Source organism: Schistocerca americana, chromosome X (genome assembly GCF_021461395.2).
Source record: "Schistocerca americana isolate TAMUIC-IGC-003095 chromosome X, iqSchAmer2.1, whole genome shotgun sequence".
NCBI classification, from domain to species: domain Eukaryota; kingdom Metazoa; phylum Arthropoda; class Insecta; order Orthoptera; family Acrididae; genus Schistocerca; species Schistocerca americana.
In genome coordinates, this window is record NC_060130.1 from 768,256,176 (window position 1) to 768,277,167 (window position 20,992).

At 38.8% G+C, this 20,992-nt stretch overlaps 1 protein-coding gene across 1 annotated transcript in view; it reads left to right on the forward strand.

Moving 5' to 3' along the window:
- Nucleotides 1-13,613, forward strand: part of LOC124554830 — a 74,264-nt gene extending 60,651 nt beyond the window's left edge. Inside the window, exon 6 of the mRNA XM_047128494.1 lies at nt 12,174-13,613. Within this exon, the coding sequence (XP_046984450.1) occupies nt 12,174-12,541 (368 nt within the window). The 3' untranslated portion in view covers nt 12,542-13,613. The remainder of the gene's footprint in view (nt 1-12,173) is intronic.
- Nucleotides 13,614-20,992: the final 7,379 nt, after the last annotated feature.

Sequence of the window (20,992 nt, forward strand, 5' to 3'; positions counted from 1 at the left end):
TTACTACCAAGTAACATAAACTAATTTAATAACAACAGCAATGATATGCTTTCATATTATTCACTTGCATGATTAATGTTTGCTGCGTCTGCTTCATGGTATACAAGATGTGAGGGGTGTCTCACTTCTCAAAGACAGTCCCTTGTCCTTCAGTCGTTACTTAGTTCTAGATCTTGTATATTCTTTTCCACTGGCTTTAAATTTAAGTTTTTTCAAATGCCTCCTGTGTTTCACATCTTATCCCTACTGGTTTGCTACCTGTTACCCTGAAGTTCCATATCTCTACTGGGTTTTGGTCGCTCGCCCATTGTCCAAGGTTCACAGCCATGTGTCAACACCTAGAATATATGTGAATCAACCTTGTGCCTTGTTTAAAGAGTTCTGTCAGACTGCATTAAGCAGATGGTATTTCCTGAACACAATTCCACCCCTTTCTCTCTTCGACTCTGTTATCCAGACAATGATGTGGAGTAAGTTTTACTCAGTAGAAGATTCTGTCATTGTGACATCTGAGACATGACAAGCTGGTTAGTTGAACTTACCACATTACAAAGATTCTAATGGCCAGCTTTTTAACTTTTCTGCTACATGCTTTATCATTTGGTAAAGCTACACTATGCAAAACAGACTTATCATCATCTTGCATCCTCCTCTGATTAGCTGATACATGCAATTGACCTTATTGCACTAATAGGTACATATTTTTGTCCAAAGTTCTGCCAATGAGATCTGTGTTGAAGAATTTCTTAAATCCAGTGTGTTTACAGTCACTGCTGCAAAAGGTGCTGCAAGGACTATCAGTTTAATAGAATCATAGGCTTTTTTTTTACTTTGGCATAAGGGGCCTGTTTTGTGACCTTGAGTCTCTCAATCAATTCCCCCCCCCCCCCCCCCCCCCCCCTCCTCAGTGAAAGCTGAGCACTTGTGACTACGTACTGTGTGCTTCCCAGTGCATTTCATGCAAAATATATGGAAAATGAACACATTGTTCAAGGTCCATATACAACCTTTCCACATTTGCCGTAAGTTGTCTCACACTTGCAATTTATGGTCATGTATCCACAATGTTGGTATTTAAAGCACCTCATTGTGTTGGGAAAAGAGAGTCACACCCTGATGTGAATAGAGCTGGCCTTCACATAATCTGGCAACACTAGTGCACTGAGAGTGAGTATAAATGTATTTTCTCAAGTGTACTATTTACTCCTGTTGTTACATTTCTTACGCTAATAAGATCTCCTCCTTCCAATTTGTCATTTAACCTTCGAATATACATACCCGTTAAGTCTCTACAAGATACGAAATCCTCACTGAAATTCAGATGTTTTGAAGCTTTGTACACTCCTGGAAATTGAAATAAGAACACCGTGAATTCATTGTCCCAGGAAGGGGAAACTTTATTGGCACATTCCTGGGGTCAGATACATCACATGATCACACTGACAGAACCACAGGCACATAGACACAGGCAACAGAGCATGCACAATGTCGGCACTAGTACAGTGTATATCCACCTTTCGCAGCAATGCAGGCTGCTATTCTCCCATGGAGACGATCGTAGAGATGCTGGATGTAGTCCTGTGGAACGGCTTGCCATGCCATTTCCACCTGGCGCCTCAGTTGGACCAGCGTTCGTGCTAGACGTGCAGACCGCGTGAGACGACGCTTCATCCAGTCCCAAACATGCTCAATGGGGGACAGATCCGGAGATCTTGCTGGCCAGGGTAGTTGACTTACACCTTCTACAGCACATTGGGTGGCACGGGATACATGTGGACGTGCATTGTCCTGTTGGAACAGCAAGTTCCCTTGCCGGTCTAGGAATGGTAGAACGATGGGTTCGATGACGGTTTGGATGTACCGTGCACCATTCAGTGTCCCCTCGACGATCACCAGTGGTGTACGGCCAGTGTAGGAGATCGCTCCCCACACCATGATGCCGGGTGTTGGCCCTGTGTGCCTCGGTCGTATGCAGTCCTGATTGTGGCGCTCACCTGCACGGCGCCAAACACGCATACGACCATCATTGGCACCAAGGCAGAAGCGACTCTCATCGCTGAAAACGACACGTCTCCATTCGTCCCTCCATTCACGCCTGTCGCGACACCACTGGAGGCGGGCTGCACGATGTTGGGGCGTGAGCGGAAGACGGCCTAACGGTGTGCGGGACCGTAGCCCAGCTTCATGGAGACGGTTGCGAATGGTCCTCGCCGATACCCCAGGAGCAACAGTGTCCCTAATTTGCTGGGAAGTGGCGGTGCGGTCCCCTATGGCACTGCGTAGGATCCTACAGTCTTGGCGTGCATCCGTGCGTCGCTGCGGTCCGGTCCCAGGTCGACGGGCACGTGCACCTTCCGCCGACCACTGGCGACAACATCGATGTACTGTGGAGACCTCACGCCCCACGTGTTGAGCAATTCGGCGGTACGTCCACCCGGCCTCCCGCATGCCCACTATACGCCCTCGCTCAAAGTCCGTCAACTGCACATACGGTTCACGTCCACGCTGTCGCGGCATGCTACCAGTGTTAAAGACTGCGATGGAGCTCCGTATGCCGCGGCAAACTGGCTGACACAGACGGCGGCGGTGCACAAATGCTGCGCAGCTAGCGCCATTCGACGGCCAACACCGCGGTTCCTGGTGTGTCCGCTGTGCCGTGCGTGTGATCATTGCTTGTACAGCCCTCTCGCAGTGTCCGGAGCAAGTATGGTGTTCTTTTTTCCATTTCCAGGAGTGTAGATATAGGGTTATTATATTAGCAATTTTGCCTTTTTTTTTTTTTTTTTTGCAGTTTCATTGATGTTTGTTCAAGAAATGTTCCATTTCTAAGTAATATTATTCACTTAAGTGTTCTATTTTGCACATCTAAAGTATGCCATCTCTCAGTATACTAAATATTATCACAAACAGAAATGTCTTCCCAAATTCTGCTTTTACAATAAACTGGCTCAGGTCAGATTTCTTCAACTTATTAAACAACTGAAGAAAGAGTTGACAGATTAGAAATGTTATCGTACTTCCAGTGGCAAAACTGACTTTTCTTGTTTCTTTAAATTCATTACTTTTTCTTCATATTTTTGGCACATCAGTCTTAAGGTATGTAAAATTCATGATTGATATTGGGTTCATCTAATGTTGGACATTAATACAAATAACAAAAAACACAGGTTTTTATATTCACTGTCAACTCATTTAGTCCATATTTGCCAATTGTTTATCCTGCAAATAAACAATATGAAGCATGATGCATCACATGCACAATATAAAAACTAGTTTCACATCTCACTTCCTGTCAACTTATGACTTCGAACTAGTAGCCAGGAAGTATAATGACAACATATTTATCAAATACGTCTTTGACATAACAAATGAGTTTCTTATTGATAATCTTTCCTGAAGTTATATTGAAAGTTTATAATTAATGGATTTAATGTCAGTCACTTTAAATGAAATTAAAAGAGGGACAACCAAATTTTGAAATAAAGCCAATACATGAAAAATAATAAAATTAATACTATTTATGTTAGAATCATGTTTGAATGCACATTTTGTGTATAAATGTACAAAACCATTTTATTTATGTGATTAAAACTATGCGAAATCTGAAATTACAGTTTTGAACTTATCTGTATCATATAGCGCCGCCCCTCCCCACTGAAGAATTTTACAAGCATGAAATGCTAGCAACATTCTGTACTAATATAATGGAACTGCCCAATGTTTAATTCTGACAAACCTACATAATGATAACTATCTTTTGTAGTTATTGTTAAATGAAAGTATGTTTCTGATTAATTCATTTCAAGGCATTGCATGTTAAATTTAATATAATTCCAACATCATGACTGAATGATTACTTGATATACACTTAGAAAATAAAATTTGAGGAACACATAAAAAAAGAGTTATATTTTCATTATTATTCGAACAACAATCAAGCTAGTACATATTTTATGGAATACAAAAATGGTGTGCGTATTACTGCTGTCAACATGTGAGAAGCAGTGAAGTGTAGTTTTATATTTGTAGGCAAACACGCGTAAACCGAGTAAAGTTCACAGGAAAATTTGAGGCATGTATGGGGATGACTATACATACCCTAGTGGTGTGTCTGGGTGGTGAGCATTGTACCAAGAAGGCTGTGTGAACCGTAATGATTCGCCATGCTCCAGGCAGCCGGTAACAGCTGCAGCCCCAAAGAATGTTGGAGCCATTGAAGCAGCAATTTTGAGTGGCCAGTGTGTGCAACTGTGGACCTTATTATAGCAGTTCAATATTTACTATGGTGTGGTGTATGATAATATTCATGACACATTAAAATTTCATGAAGTTTGTGTTCACTGGGTGCCTAAGAACCTGATAGACAACCACAAGGGCCAGCCTGGATCACCTAACACACATTAGGCCACATGAGGGCATGACTTCCTGAAAGGAATTGTTGTGTGTGCACAACTAAATGCCTAAAAAACAAAGCAGACCTCTATGGAGTGGAAACATGCAGGTTCCCCAGTACAAAGAAATGTCAATGTGGCTCAATCTGCTAGACAAGTGCTTGTGGCAGTGTTCTGGGATATGCATGGTGTGTTATTCGTGGACTTTGCTGAACATGGAACCACTGTGAATACTGCAGCCTACATTGAAACCTCAGTTAAGTCACGTCATTCCCTTCATGACAAGTGCCACAACATTGCCACTCATAATATCAAACTACTTCATGACAATGCTCATCCCCTGTTGCTGCTCCTGTTCACGAGAAAATTGCCAAATTTGGATGAGAGGTGCTCCAGCATCCACCATACAGTCTGGACTTTGCACAATTGGACTTTCATCTGTTTGGTCCCATGAAGAACTTCCTGGACAGCCAACACTTTGTGACAGATGTGGAAGTGAAACCAGCAGTCAGCAGATGGTTATACATCCACCACATGGATTTCTATGAACAGGGCATATTGAAACTGGCACTAAACTAAACTAAATGAAACTAAACTAAACTAAATGAAACTAAACTAAACTAAACTAAACTAAACTCAGTCCGAACAGGCCTTGGAAGACCCAACAGTACCGACTGGCTGCCTTGTCATCCTCAGCCCACAGGCATCACTGGATGCGGATACGGAGGGGCATGTGATCAGCACACTGCTCTCCCAGCCATATGTCAGTTTACGAGACCAGAGCCACTACTTCTCAATCAAGTAGCTGCTCAGTTAGCCTCACAGGGGCTGAGTGCACCCTGCTTGTCAACAGCGCTCGGCAGACCAGATGGTCACCCATCCAAGTGCTAGCCCAGCCAGACAGCTCTTCACTTCGGCAATCTGATGGGAACCAGTGTTACCACTGTGGCAAGACCATTGGCAAAACTGGCACTACGATGGGAAAAATATGTTGAGAACATTGATGACTATGTAAAAAAGTAGAGAAAAGATGTGAATTAATTTGTCATTTTTGTTTTATTGCTTATTAAACTTTTGGTAATAAAATTATTGTGGATGATGATGATGATGATGATGATGATTATAAATTCTGTAAATTTTCCAAAATAAACAATGATAAAAATTGATGAAATTGATCAACACTATGCTTCAACAGATTAAAGGAACAGCCAGATATGAAAATCTTGACATCAGAAGAGAGAAAACTCAGTATACTGTAACATATGTGATTTGTGTTGGTAAATGACCATGACAAAATATCAAAACTGAAAACTGAAACCAGTAAATTTGTTCCATATGTCAAGGACCTGACAAAGCAATCAGAATGCACCTTAATGTGGTGGAGATGGTAACCCCAAAATAAGGAAGAAAGTGAGGGGCAGCTGCTGGGTAGCAATTTAAGCAAAATAAAGGGTATGGGCTAAGTGCAAGATTCTCAAACATATTCTCAGTTAGAATATAATGAATTTCCTTGAGACAAAGAAGTTGCTGTCCATGCATCAGCACGGCTTTAGAAAGCATCGCTCCTGTGGAATGCAACTCGCCCTTTTTTCACATGATATCTTGCAAACCATGGATGAAGGGTATCAGACAGATGCCATATTCCTTGACCTCCGGAAAGCATTTGACTCGGTGCCCCATTGCAGACTCCTAACTAAGGTACGAGCATATGGGATTGGTTCCCAAGTATGTGAGTGGCTTGAAGACTTCTTAAGTAATAGAACCCAGTACGTTGTCCTTGATAGTGAGTGTTCATCGGAGGTGAGGGTATCATCTGGAGTGCCCCAGAGAAGTGTGGTAGGTCCGCTGTTGTTTTCTATCTACATAAATGATCTTTTGGATAGGGTGGATAGCAATGTGCGGCTGTTTGCTGATGATGCTGTGGTGTACGGCAAGGTGTCGTCATTCAGTGACTGTAGGAGGATACAAGACGACTTGGACAGGATTTGTGATTGGTGTAAAGAATGGCAGCTAACTCTAAATATAGATAAATGTAAATTAATACAGATGAATAGGAAAAAGAATCCTGTAATGTTTGAATACTCCATTAGTAGTGTATCACTTGACACAGTCACGTCGATTAAATATTTGGGTGTAACATTGCAGAGCGATATGAAGTGGGGAAGTGGGACAAGCATGTAATGGCAGTTGTGGGGAAGGTGGATAGTTGTCTTCGGTTCATTGGTAGAATTTTGGGAAGATGTGGTTCATCTGTAAAGGAGATCGCTTATAAAACACTAATACGACCTATTCTTGAGTACTGCTCGAGCGTTTGGGATCCCTATCAGGTCGGATTGAGGAAGGACATAGAAGCTATTCTGAGGCGGGCTGCTAGATTTGTTACTGGTAGGTTTGATCATCATGTGAGTGTTACGGAAATGCTTCAGGAACTCGGTTGGTAGTTTCTAGAGGAAAGGAGGCGTTCTTTTCGTGAATCGCTACTGAGGAAATTTAGAGAACCAGCATTTGAGGCTGACTGCAGTACAATTTTACTGCCGCCAACTTACATTTTGCAGAAAGACCACAAAGCTAAGATAAGAGAGATTAGGGCTTGTATAGAGGCATATAGGCAGTCATTTTTCCCTCGTTCTGTTTGGTAGTGGAACAGGGAGAGAAGATGCTAGTTGTGGTACGAGGTACCCTCCGCCACACACCATATGGTGGACTGCGGAGTATGTATGTAGATGTAGATGAACAGTTGAAAGATAACACATACACATTTGTGTTACAAGCAAATACTAAGGATTATTTATAGGTCATTTGTGTATTTCATACCTGTGTCTGATATAATTTGTATCTTGAATTAATGTATATAACAAAAAGCATTAGCAGACACACAAGAATGGAACAAAACATAAGCAGCAGACTAGTGATACAACAAAGGTGTTGCTGAAACACAAGAAAGCTGATGAGCACTGGCATATGAGCCAATCAGATGATGCCACAGCAAATGATTATCTTACATCATAGGTTCATTGGACTGATTCACTTGCAAACCAGTCACATTTGGCTCCGTAGTAAGAGGAACAATATACATGTATTTGTGGGAATTAGATACGAACTGTGACTTTTAAGGAACACTGATAAACAGTTACGTGGTAACAAATATGTACTGTAATTAATGCTGCTGATGGTCAACACCTGAGACTAAATTACTGCAACAGCAAAAACCTGAAATGAGCAATAAACTCACGGACTCCACAATGGCATGACAAAGATCAAAGAGCCAAGTAAGAACGACTAGTTACTAGAGGTGCTTTGGCACCAGCAAACAACAATTAGTAATCAGTGCTAATGGTGTGTAAGATTAATGGTGGAAATGTTCCAGTTGATGAATATTTCAGTGTATAAAATTAGTGATGGAAATATGCCAATTCAGGGAATATTTCAGAGTGTCAAATTAGTGAGATCAATGTAGAGTGTGTGGTGATTCCATTGTTCTCTTATTGCATTGAGCTAATGGTAGGAAAGCATAGAATGGAAGAGGGTTACAGGGAAAAAATGGTATTGCAATGTTGTTGAAAAAACATGTCATAAATAACATTCCAGAAACAGTTTTTCATTTTATCATGTGTTTTGATTCTTGTTTGTGTTAATATTTCAAAGTTTTCTTTACCATCAATTGCCTTTCTTATGTTTTTAAATGTATGTCTCTAGTGATATGTGATAATTATTTAGATATTTTGATGAGAAGTTATGTAAGGCTTAGCTTTTGATAATAAATATTTTAATTGTAGAACCTCCAAAAGCAACCAATAAGTATGTTAGTATTTCAATTGTGATTTATTAATTTTTTTAAAACTTGCAATTTCTGTTAAAAAAATGTCCCCTTCAGATGGGGAGTATGTGAAAAGCACTGTCATAATTTTTCTATTTATGCATCAAAATTAAATTAAGTCACACTTTCCATGTTGTAGATAGATAGTGAGATAATACAGTGGTAGTTTCAGGCAACTTTGAGGTAGTGGTGTATACTCAATTCAAGGTACACTAGTGTAGTGCTGCTTACACATGTGAAATAGGAAGGTGACTACCATGGTAATTTTCTCTCATCTTTCTCTTCATCCTATTGCTGTAATTCTCACTCTTATCTCACTAGAAATACTGTCATACTGCTCTGAACACTTCAGCAGAGTGTATGTTACACAAGACATTTTTAAATTGCAGTGTACTAAAGCAGTTAGGCAACTGCTACAATCTGTCAGTCTCTGTGTGTTTGAGTTATCTAAGAGCACGTGCATTGTGGATAATGTGAAAGCAGCTAGCTACTTGCTGCTTTGTCTGTCACTGCAAGGCTTCTATCCTACTTGGTGTAAGTGGAACACAGTTTATGATGACCCTCTTTGGCAGTGATGCAGTAACTGGTGGAACAGACAGACAATTCCTGCAGTTGATGAAACTGAAGTACATGATGTGAACAGTCTGCAAGCAGCAAAATCGAGAGCATAGTGAAAGCCATTGTAAGTGAGCATAGACAGTACAGGGAGCAATATGAACTGAAAAATGTGAACACTGGCAAGGTCAATCACTCTACTGTCAATGGAACAAATCAAATACTTTAGAGAATAGCGAGACCTGCCCGAGAAGTGCAGGGCCATGGTATTTATGGACACTGTCTTGTCAGTGGACAGGCTCATGTGGCATGCCCATGGTGGCAGCAGCGCTGCCCTCCAAGGGAGCAAGTTGTATCCATCGTATGAAGCCTGACTGTATCTGACCTTTCCTCCACATCGATACTTGGGCTGGATGGAGAATCTTAACCACCATATGATACTAAAGCAAGTCCACATATTGTCCTTTGTTGTCATTTAAACTGTTTGGTAAGAGAGGAATATTAAATCTGGGGGAACAGTATGATTTAATCTGGTCAGCAATTTAGGCATTTCATGATGTTGAGCACATTCCAGTTGCTAAATGAAAAATTGCTTGTTTCTGCCTTTGTTTTTGTCTCCAGTGCCATGAGGCAGCTTCTTCATCGCACAACAGTGACACCACTACCATACTAAGAAAGACAGCTTGCATTTACTTGGTTAAGTTGCTACAGCAATTTTTTCAGTCTCTTAGTACAGGTGTTAGTCTCCTTTCCTAACCATAGAATTATATTACACATAAAAAGATTTCCTTATGATAATATTACTGAATTCTGGATTGCAAAGACACTGAGTAAAAAAAAACTTGCATTAGGTTGTAACTCATATGGAAAGTAAAATGTGAACTGTTAACTGATAACACCCTTCTACAGATATGTCATCTGACTTGAGATTTGAAGTAAATAAATCAGTTAAAATATAGAGCGTTTCAAAAATGTTTGTCAGTTTCACAAGACTACATCTCCTACATGAGTTAAGATAGAAACTTGGGTGTAAATTTTAACTTACACAGTGGAGTACAAAGTGTGTGCTTTCAAAAGAACCATCTGATTTTGCCAGAATATATCTTTTATATATAGGAGTATACAATCCTAAGGTGCTTTTAACTATTATGTTTAAAATTACACCCATTACAACTGATACACTGATGACGCAACACATTGTTGAAAAATGCTCTTCCATTAAGGTGCCAGTGTAGAGGTGGCCCACCATGCTAAAAATGAAATTTTTGGCATGTTCTCACAATATCAGGGGAAAAACCAACAGATCTCTGACATATCCAAGTAAGTGATTCCTGTAACCATCTTTCTGGAGGGAAACAAAAGTCATACGTCTTTTCTTGGGAAACAGTGTGAAACACATGAAGCTTTGGAGAGCCTCTCGCATGCTTGACCATGGTACGAGGCTGCCGTGTTCCATTTAAATGGAATGTAGCCTAAACATAAAAATAAATTGTTAACTTTCATCTCCCTGCCTAGAATGGATTCATGGAACTCTACACAGTGTTGCTTACTACCATTATGAATGGCTTGGCAACTGAATAGGTATGGTTTGAAACACAAACAATGGCACAAAACACACAAGTCAGACACATGACAAATTGCCAACTCTTTGCTAGCATTATGAATTAAATTCTGTGAAACACATGCAAAACGGTTTATAATGTGCTCTGGTTCGTATGACTCTAAGCACTATGGGACTTAACATCCGAGGTCATCAGTCCCCTAGACTTAGAACTACTTAAACCTAACTAACCTAAGGACATCATACACATCCATGCCCGAGGCAGGATTCGAACCTGCAACCATAGCAGCAGCGCGATTCCGAACTGAAGCACCTAGAACCGCTCGGTTGCAGCGGCCGGCTATAATGTGCTCCATCTTGTGAATGAGCACCCAGGGGTGAACTATGGATTCCTCCTTAGATGATTCATCAGTGTCTTGAAATTACAGATATCAGTGAAAGTATTACACTGCACCTTTTACAGCTCAAAACAATCAGTGTAAATTACACTACACAGTTGTAAGTAAATTATTGTTGTTGAAACAGAGAATGAAAAACATCTTTTGTTGCTGTTATTGCCATCTTGACTTGGCACACATTGGGTAGTGGGTGAGTTGCACAAAGGAGAGACAAACTAGCGACTTGCAACTGACATCAAGGTCACCTTTTAGTTTTGATGTGCAAGTTAAAACTTATCCTTTAGTTCTGTCTTTACTGATGTAGATGATATAGTATTAAAGCTATGAATCTTATATGCACCACATTTGACTATATAATCCATTTAAAATTCTGTCATATCGTATGTCAAACATGTCACCATTTGATCACAATTCCCTTCATTTCCCTGCTTACTCCTGACATCAGATTGGTACGCCATTTAAATTTCACAGTTTACTCATTTCATCGAAATTTCTAACCTTCCACAAGGTTCTTACTTAAACAGTAACTTTGTATATTTTCCTTTTGGCAGGCATCACTAAGATGATTTGAAATAGGATGAATAAGCCTGACCCACTTTTTTTTTAATATCTCTTGTTTAGAAACAGTTGATAGTTTATTAACTAAACAAACATTGTTTTTGCCTTGTTTCACCAAGAACCCACAGTTGATTCAATTAGAATGCGCTAATAGTTCTGTCTTACAAAGACCAAGTTCATTGACAGAAATTTATGTTGCTGATACCTTTTAAGAAACCCTCGCCATAATTATCAAATATCATTTTAGGCACTAGTTCCCTTGTAGGGGCCAGAGAATGCCCAACCATTCTATCCAGTCTTTGTTGTGGAAGATATGTAGTTTCCATGGCCATGAGAGAATTTGACAAAAACTGTAAGTCTTGCCAACTGTGAAGTGCAAGGTGTGATTGAAATACACATGTGTAAAATACTGTACCCTCTGGCATTCATCAGAGTCATTCTTGTCAAAGATAAAGACCTTCTGAACATGATTAGTATCCTGAAATTCCAATTAATGTTCAATAATGAGTGAATAAATATCCACAACCCTCACAAAAGTGTGACCCTCTCCTCACATGCACTGAGGAAAATCGGCATAGATTGCAATTTCAGATATTACAGTTTTTCCTGAAGATGAAAGAACAGCTTGCTCGTGTATAGCTTGTGGACAATGTTAGCACCTAAGCAGATTAATAGGTGGTCACATAATATGTCAAGTCAAGAAGACCATGCAACGAATCAAGAGGACAGTATGTGTGAACTGGTATGTATTCCTCTTATTGGATGATTTTAAAAATATTTCTGAATAGCAAAAGGCTCTGTACTTTCCAAATGATTCTCCTCTTTATGAGTTCACTATATATTGTTAAAATGCCTTCTATTTTTTAAAATTAACTGTGCTCTCTTTTTTAAAGAATTTGCTTGGCTGTGGGGCCCAATACCACGGCTTTATGGAGATCACCAAACAACAGAAGGGCTCAAGACATTCCTTTGGCAGTGCATGGACGATGCACGTGCCACCAGTGGGACAACTTTGGAAATGTCTACAACTAGTGATCTACCAACACCAGCAGTTTCCACATCGGACAACTCAGATAGTCTTCATGATCTAATTGACATGGCCAGTCGTAATATCACTAAATGGTTTCATAATTATTGGTGGAGATATTCAAACCTTGTTGCCACTGACTTTTTCCTTGGAAATAACATAACTGATGTTAATGTTAGAGCTTGCCTGGATAAAGCGAATAATGTAATATTTCAAATAGCATCAGAAGACTAGTGATGGTTATCATGATGATAGTTTACTGCATGACATACAAAGTGTAAATTCAAAACTGCACACACTTGCAACCAATAATACTACTACTGATAATAATATTAATAATAAGAACTATGTAAAACAATAGAAAGAAGAGAGATACATTGTAAACTTAAGTTGTAAACAGGATTCAAGTGCTTTCTAGTCATATTTGGTTTGATTCTCTCGGGTACATCACCATCAATAAACCAAGTCTCTCCAAGTCCATCCTTATACAGACGGTTGTGGGGCCTTGGCTGTTCAACACAGAATATCGAATCAAAACACTTTCCAGCTATCTAAATTTTCAGTTGTTATTTTATTTGAGCAACCAGTTTTGGTGCTACACTACTACACCTTCAGACCACCTGACCGATAGTAGGAAGATTCCCATAGGGGATATCATTCACTGACTGGCATCTGTAGATTTCTACTTGACACAGTGATCCTTTCAATCATCACTTGCCAAATGTTACCTGACAGCCAGCAAATGATGATCAAGGGATCACTGTGTCAAGTAGAAATCTGTGGACACCAGTCATTCAATGCTGGCCCCTGTTTTGACTACACCAGAGGTGAGAATCTTCCTACATGTTGGTCAGGTGCCTGAAGATGGCATAATGTAGTGCTAAAATTGATTGCTCATATAAAATAACAATTGACAATTTAGATGGCTGAAAGGTGTTTTGATTCAACATTCTATACCAGTAAACTAAAGTCAAATGAACTTATTTGACATATTTACTGAACATGGCAGCAAAGAAAGGTATTTAAATTTGTTTGCATTGACTGTAGTATTTCATATAATGTAGAAGCAATAACTACTTAGCAGGCATTGGCAATGCATTGTAAAGCATAATCCAAGGCTCAAAACAAATATGTATTGAGAAGGATGCTCCATGATTGCTGCCAAATAAAGCCTACAATTTCAATACACAAAACTCTCATTAGCTTAACTTGACACACATGTGAAGCTTACAGCCATAAAACTCCATCAAAGTTATATTTGCTCACAAATACGTAAAGATGTGTAATATATAGATTTATGATTACACACATGCATTGCTGTTATTTGGTTTTGATACCCTTCATGTGGCTTTCCTCATTTCGTACAAGTTCATTTCCGCACATGCTGTACTAAAGACAGTGAAGCATTGCTTGGTATGCCGTGCTTGTTCATTGTGCTTAGACTTTTGGATGGTTTCACACTCTTGTTCAGAAAGTTGCCAAGATGTTCAAAATTTTGCAGTGAAGTGAACAGAAGCAGTACTACGCATAGCAATCCTATGCTTCTACAACTAGATACATGTACACAATAAATAACACCATTTTAGAAGAGTAAGTAAAGTGGATTTGTGTATACATTTGTCTCCTATATGCAAGCAATGTTTTGTCAAATTTTGAAATGTATAACTATTACCATTCAAAGAAGTGGTAATTACATTTTGTTTTTAGCATAATTAATTTTTTAAATTATAATAATCAGTGATTTCTGGTTCATCCATCAGAAAACTTCTGTCCTTTTTAAAATACATAACAACTATGTATCATTGTGTGTTTTAATGTTTTAACATATTGATTTTTTTCAATTTATGTTCCAAAACTAATTTTTTATTAAAGAAAGCATCCTATAATGAATGACAGTACATATGAAGATAGTCTTTAAAGCTCAAAATGATGAGTTACAAAATTTTGAAGATCACTAATAATAAAATCCCGGGTATATTTGTGCACTGGACATTCACTAAAATATCCTAAAACTCAAAGTTATTTTTTGTTTCTGGGTAGCTATGAAGTCTTACCATGTATTTCACAATGGTTTCCTGTGAACATAAATCTTAAAGGAGCTGGGTGGAGCACAATGGATGTATTTATCTCATACCACTGGTGAGCACCTGTCACTCAACTGAAGAACTGTCATCACTTTCAGTCTCTAATGCAGTAACATCCCATTCTTCTTCACTTTCCGAGCCACTAAACTCAATATGAAACTCAGGCTCACTATAGCCATCCTCTTTTAAAAACCATCAATACAGGAAAGAGGCAGAAAGTGTGTGTTTTGTTACTGAGTATCCAAAACTGTACACAGTAAAGATGATAGCTAGTGGCAGCCATCTTGACCAAAAGATCACAGCTAGGCTACAAATGTAAGACCAGATGCTCTCTAGTGGCTGAACCCTTAAATAACGGTGCTGAAATGGATGTAAGCATTTTATTTTATTTTATTTTATTTTTTGCCTCAGGATTGTAAGTTTCTGTCAAAATAATAAAAAGAAGATAACTCAGGGTTTTATGTCAAGGAGTTAATGTCACTTCAGTTTTACATAGTTGTCAGATTATTGTGAAATACTCTCTTTTTCACATTTGACAACAAAGGCTTCTTTGACAGGAAGGTTAAACTGGCTAAATTAGTTCTGTTAACAGACTTCAGGTGTCAGTACATATTAGACTTCCATATATGAATATTTTTGTATGAGAGTATCAGAATTACGTGTCATGCAATTAAAGGAACTTGCATATTATTTCACAATAACTGTTAATAATAGCTGAAAATGAACTAAAGTTTGAGCATAATGTCAGCTAAATGGAGAAAAACTGCTGAGATGGACAAGGGCCAGTTATTTACATGGCCATGCCCTTGTTGAAAAAATACCACTATCAGGATGGGTGAACTGGAGTTAGGATCCCCCTCTTCCTGAATGTGAGTTCGGTGTAAACCACAGTGACACCACACATGGTACCAAAGAGATCTATATTTATACATACTGCTAATCCTCTCAGCACTGCATTCATATTACAATACAATGGATTACTTTCCACATGGCATAAAATCCTTCTGGTTTTCAGACTTCTCATTTCACAGACAGTGCAGTTCTTAAACGATTTAGAATTACGTAATTTGCTGCCGAAGTTTACTAATGCTCTCACAGCAACTGCTGTTTAAACAAAAGGTAACACCAAAAGTAACTTCCCCTTTCTCTAGCGTTGCCATCCTTCCCACTTAGCAATCATGGCTCCATATATTTTTCCAACCATTTAATTGTTTTTATCCCATTTCATCTCCTTACCTACATATGTTTAATATATCATTCTATTCTAATCACAATGTGCTAAAATTAGTGTTACAAACTTCTCCTTTTGAGCTCATATAGATTGTATCATGAAAGTACAACCTGACTTTCATCCCAGGTCTCATGGAAAGATGAGATTCAATTAAATGACAGTTTTCTGCTAAATGAATAATTTCTCATGAATTTTACATTTGCAGAAAATTTGTATTTCTGCCACCAACCAACACATTTTGAAAGAAAGAAAGGTAGAAAGAATGGAAGATTATTTTCTCTTAAAGCAAGAACTCTAACATTGCCAAGCAAAATGAGTCAGAAGTTTGATGATAAGACTAACAAAAGGGAATTGAAATACACAACATTTGTTGTAAAGTTGCAAACAGAACATTCATGTTCTGAACACTGTCTATGTGAGTTCTTTATTCTCTGTAAACCTTCCATTCAGACACTGGCCACATTCCTTCCATCTAGTGATAATTTATAGCTCAGCATTTAAGGTTACTTAGCTGTGTTTGCTTGGCCTCGGTACCTGTCCTTTATGACACTACTCCTATAATTATTTGGTTTAGCAACCTGATTGTTATATGATGAGCACAGCACTGCAGAAGTTAGCTTGAAATATCTCTCATTTATTGACTTCAGACACCTTATGATGATCTACTTTTAATAATGAATTTATGTAGTTCTTGCACTTCACACATCTTAACAGTGGCAACATATTTACTGAAAATGTCATCATTGAACCTAGTACCAAAGTCACTGCACGTATTAGATGTTCACACAAACAAGTTATATTATGCTTGACACACAGTGTGAATCACAATGTATAGTATACTTGGTTGGAATCATTTAGCTGACCAGTAATACATTTCAATTTGAGAATGATCGCAGGATATTAACTAGTTGATTACTTTAACACAGATCATCTCCAAAGAAAAATCATAAAAAAGTATTTGCAGATTATAACTAACCCAGGACAGTTTTAAAGTCTGTACAGTATAACTATGTATTTATAGCAGTGTTCATGAATAAAACTCAAGATTCATTGTTAAAATATGATTTTCTAACAGGAAAACTGACAAAATAATAAATTATTATACTCCTACAGGTATTCACAAATCTACCCAAGACTGACTAAATTATGGAATTTTCTAGATCAAATAATTAGCAAACTAATGCATTTTCCTAGTGCGTCTGTACATTTTTGTAATCACAACTACAAAACTATGCACCTGAAGTTTGGAAATAAACACCTGTTGAAAAGTGAATGACAGACAACTTCTGAAATAGGAAATTTTTGGAAAAAATAAAACACCCACTGAGAAGAAGGGCACGAGAGCTTTTATACGAGGTATATTGCTTAAGTCAGAACCACTTATTAGCTCACAACAAATCTGACCTCCATGTGTCTGTACAAATCACCAAATTATGGATATTCACTCACAAAATTTTTTTTAGGAAAACCAATTATTTAGGAAGAAAGGCGATAACTCACGGAAAGGCAGAAACACTGCGTCATTGATAGGTACCCAAACAAAAGGTACAGAGCTTTGCTATCTTTCAGAATGAACTTCCTTTTTCAAGCTTGTAGGTAAAAAAAAAAAAAAAAAAAAAAAAAAAAAAAAAAAAAAAAAAAAAAAAAAAAAAAACCACACACACACACACACACACACACACACACATACCACATAGGGGAATACCCCTGACTTCTTCATGAATCAAGTCGTTCAATTTGGTGGTGTACCAACACGGACCATCCAATGTGTCAACAAGGAATGGTTTACTGCTTGTAGCCATGCAACCTGACATAAGGACAGTTTTTTGTTGTTTCAAAATTCACAACTAACAGGGAAGAGAGTCATGAATTGCCAATAACCATCTGTTTCAAATCCAACACAAATCGCTGCTCTCAACAAATTTAGTTTCTGAGAAATCACTGCAAAGAAAACTATACACAATAGCTATTTGGAGTCTAATACCTCACAAAAGGCTGATGATGATAATGATGATGATAACACAAACACCCAGTCCCCAGGCAGAGAAAATCCCCAACCTGGCCAGGAATTGAACCCGGGACCCCGTGATCCAGAGGCAGCAATGCTATCCACTAGACCATGAGCTGTGGACTCACCAAAGGTCATTTATAACAGTGATACATAAGGCTCCATGCACTTAGTGGGCCAAACAACACAAACAGAACAGCACCTGAATGGAGGTATGTAGTGTGGTCTGTGAAGTCATGGTTCTGCCTCTTTTGAAATGATTCAAGTGTTGATTACTCTGACAGCCTAATGGTGTGGGGTGTGTAGTTCAGATTGGAGACAGTTCTGATTTTTTTGAGGGATTTTTCCCATACAGTGACTTTGACCCGAACATGAAGCAGGATTTTTATTTCAACATTCTTGGTGACAAGGTGTTGCCCTTTCTTCAGCAGAAACATTTCATGTGGGAATATTGGCTGTTGAAGATCAGTTGACAGTTAATCTTCACTCTGAATGATGACTTTGGTGCACAGTTACATTCTTGTAAGGCTCAATATTTGAAATTTAGGAAATCTTAGGAATTGAAACAAATGGTTATTGGAAAGTCATTACTCTCTTCCCTTTTAGTTGCGAATTTTGAAACAACAAAACACTGTTCTTACGTCAGGTGGCATGGATACAAGCAGTAAACCATTCCTTGTTGACTTGTGGGCATTCTCATCTCCTAAGATGAAAACAGACATGTTCACAGAGCTGCAAGTGTATATTACTGGTCTGAATACACAGCACCCTATTGCAGAATACAGCCTCCCACCACAGCATGTTTGTGACCTCTAAAAATTACTCAAAAATGTCTATTTTTTAAAGAATGTAGACAGTTTTATTACAGCGCTTTACTAGAGATAGCTTGTAAATACAATACTGGCAGCAAAATTCACAAATCTTATTTATGAAATAATCCATGAAAATTATATCTACATTAGTTTTCATGCTATCTTAACTAACAAAATTTTGTTGTATCAGTCAAAGTCCTGAAATTTAGTCAGACTTAATTTGGTCACAGAACAGTGTGTGTACACATTTCACTTGCTGTCAGTTTAGCAAGCTGTGTTCATATATTCTTGAAGGCTTTAACTTCCTAAATTTCAAATATTGAGCCTTACAAGAATTTAACTGTGCACCAAAGTCATCATTCAGAGTGAAGATTAACTGTCAATTGATCTGCAACAGGCAATATTCCCACAAGAAATGTTTCGGCTGACAGTGAACATTATTAAAAAAAAAAAGAGAAAAAGAAAAAAAATGCTTTTAGATAATATCCGATTTTCTGTTTTTACACTAGATGTGTGCTTAACTTTCACATGAATTGGTATGTACTGCCCCTCAGTGCCAAAAAATGCACAGTCAGTTTTATTATCTATTTTTGATTGACTTAGAGACAGACAGAGACAGAGAGAGAGAGAGAGAGAGAGAGAGAGAGTTAATAGATGTATTGAAATACACACTCCACAAGCTCTAAAAACTGGTGGGTTTTCTTGCTGGAGCAAGGCATGGTTCAGAGGACAGTGACAATATGGAAAAAGGTAAGAGCCATTTCATTCCATCTCTGTGACCAGGAGGTGGCTCACCATTGCCCGACAGTTTTGCAAGGTGACAGTTCATTTTTCTACAGCGTGTACCTGGCAAGCTTCCTTGGCTACAGAACTAGCTTCCTCAATTCTCTGGATTCCAACATGCTCATATGTAACAACACTACTACCTTTCCTTGACTGTGGAAGTTCATCACAGTGTTCTGAATAATTTGAAGCTTTTTCTCTACTATGTACGCCTGTGTAACCACTTGGAGGGCACTGAGGAAGCTGGAAATCAGAAAATTCTTCCCCCTCAAGCATATATACCAGTGCCTTCAGGATCATTTACAGTTTTGCACCACACATCATAATTTCATTTAGAAGGCAAATCCTTAATACATGGCCAGGAAAAACCACCATGCAGCCAAGATAACCCTCTGCCTAGACTCAATATACACCAGAATACAACTGTGATACTTCCATAAAATACACTAAAACAGATTTAAAATGCCACTAGATGTGCTATCTTTTTAAAATGTATCAGATTTAAGGTAACTCTGGGGCTCTGAAGTAGCCAAGGTGGTGATTTCCTCCAACCCGGGCATAAAACACTAATATTTGCTAAGCAGATTTTTAATATATAGCTCTTTGAATAAATCCTAAATGGCCTTCTTGCTCTCTGATTATTATTAAAAAGTTGCTCCGTGCCATGCCATGCCATGCCATGCCATGAGAAGTTGACACCTGATATTAAGCGTAATTTCACCAGCTTCAGTACACATTTCAAGACTGGGGCTGCCCCCAAACACCATTATGGCCAGCCGATTCCCTCATGGTGAACCACATTGAGGATCCTCAAGTGCAGTGGTCAATTAGACCCCCACACTGTACAAAAGTAATCAATGTGGGACTGTAAAAAGGTTTCATAAAAGTGGAGCAGACATGTTCTGTTCACTTCCGATGACAAGTGGCTTATACACTTTAAAATATTGTGTGCCTAGACATAGTTTGCTTTCACACAAATGTCTGATGTGGTAACACCATGATTTTCTCATTAAATATGAGGTCCAGGAACCTCACCGAATCTTTAAATGGTGTCTGTTGTAATATCTGTAAAATTAAAAACACCTCTGGACTGGCAAAAAAGAGCTCACACTTATTACATCAGTAAATTTGAAATCTGTGTTGTCCCCTTTCTCCAGTCTCTTAATAATTGGTTGCAACTGACATGTGGTTGCTGTTAGGTTGGAAGAAGATTTTAAAATCATCCATTAATTAGAAGCACTGCACAGGCTACTTATCATGGATGTAACACTATCAATAGCTATTAAAAAAGAGGGGCACAGTCAAAATAGTATTTTTAGGAACACCATTTTCATGACCTGATGGAATGTTAAGAACTTTAAGTAACATAGGTACAGGAAAAACTGGAGGCACAACTGTAAGACATCCCTGAAAGCCCAATATACACTCCTGGAAATGGAAAAAAGAACACATTGACACCGGTGTGTCAGACCCACCATACTTGCTCCAGACACTGCGAGAGGGCTGTACAAGCAATGATCACACGCACGGCACAGCGGACACACCAGGAACCGCGGTGTTGGCCGTCGAATGGCGCTAGCTGCGCAGCATTTGTGCACCGCCGCCGTCAGTGTCAGCCAGTTTGCCGTGGCATACGGAGCTCCATCGCAGTCTTTAACACTGGTAGCATGCCGCGACAGTGTGGACGTGAACCGTATGTGCAGTTGACGGACTTTGAGCGAGGGCGTATAGTGGGCATGCGGGAGGCCGGGTGGACGTACCGCCGAA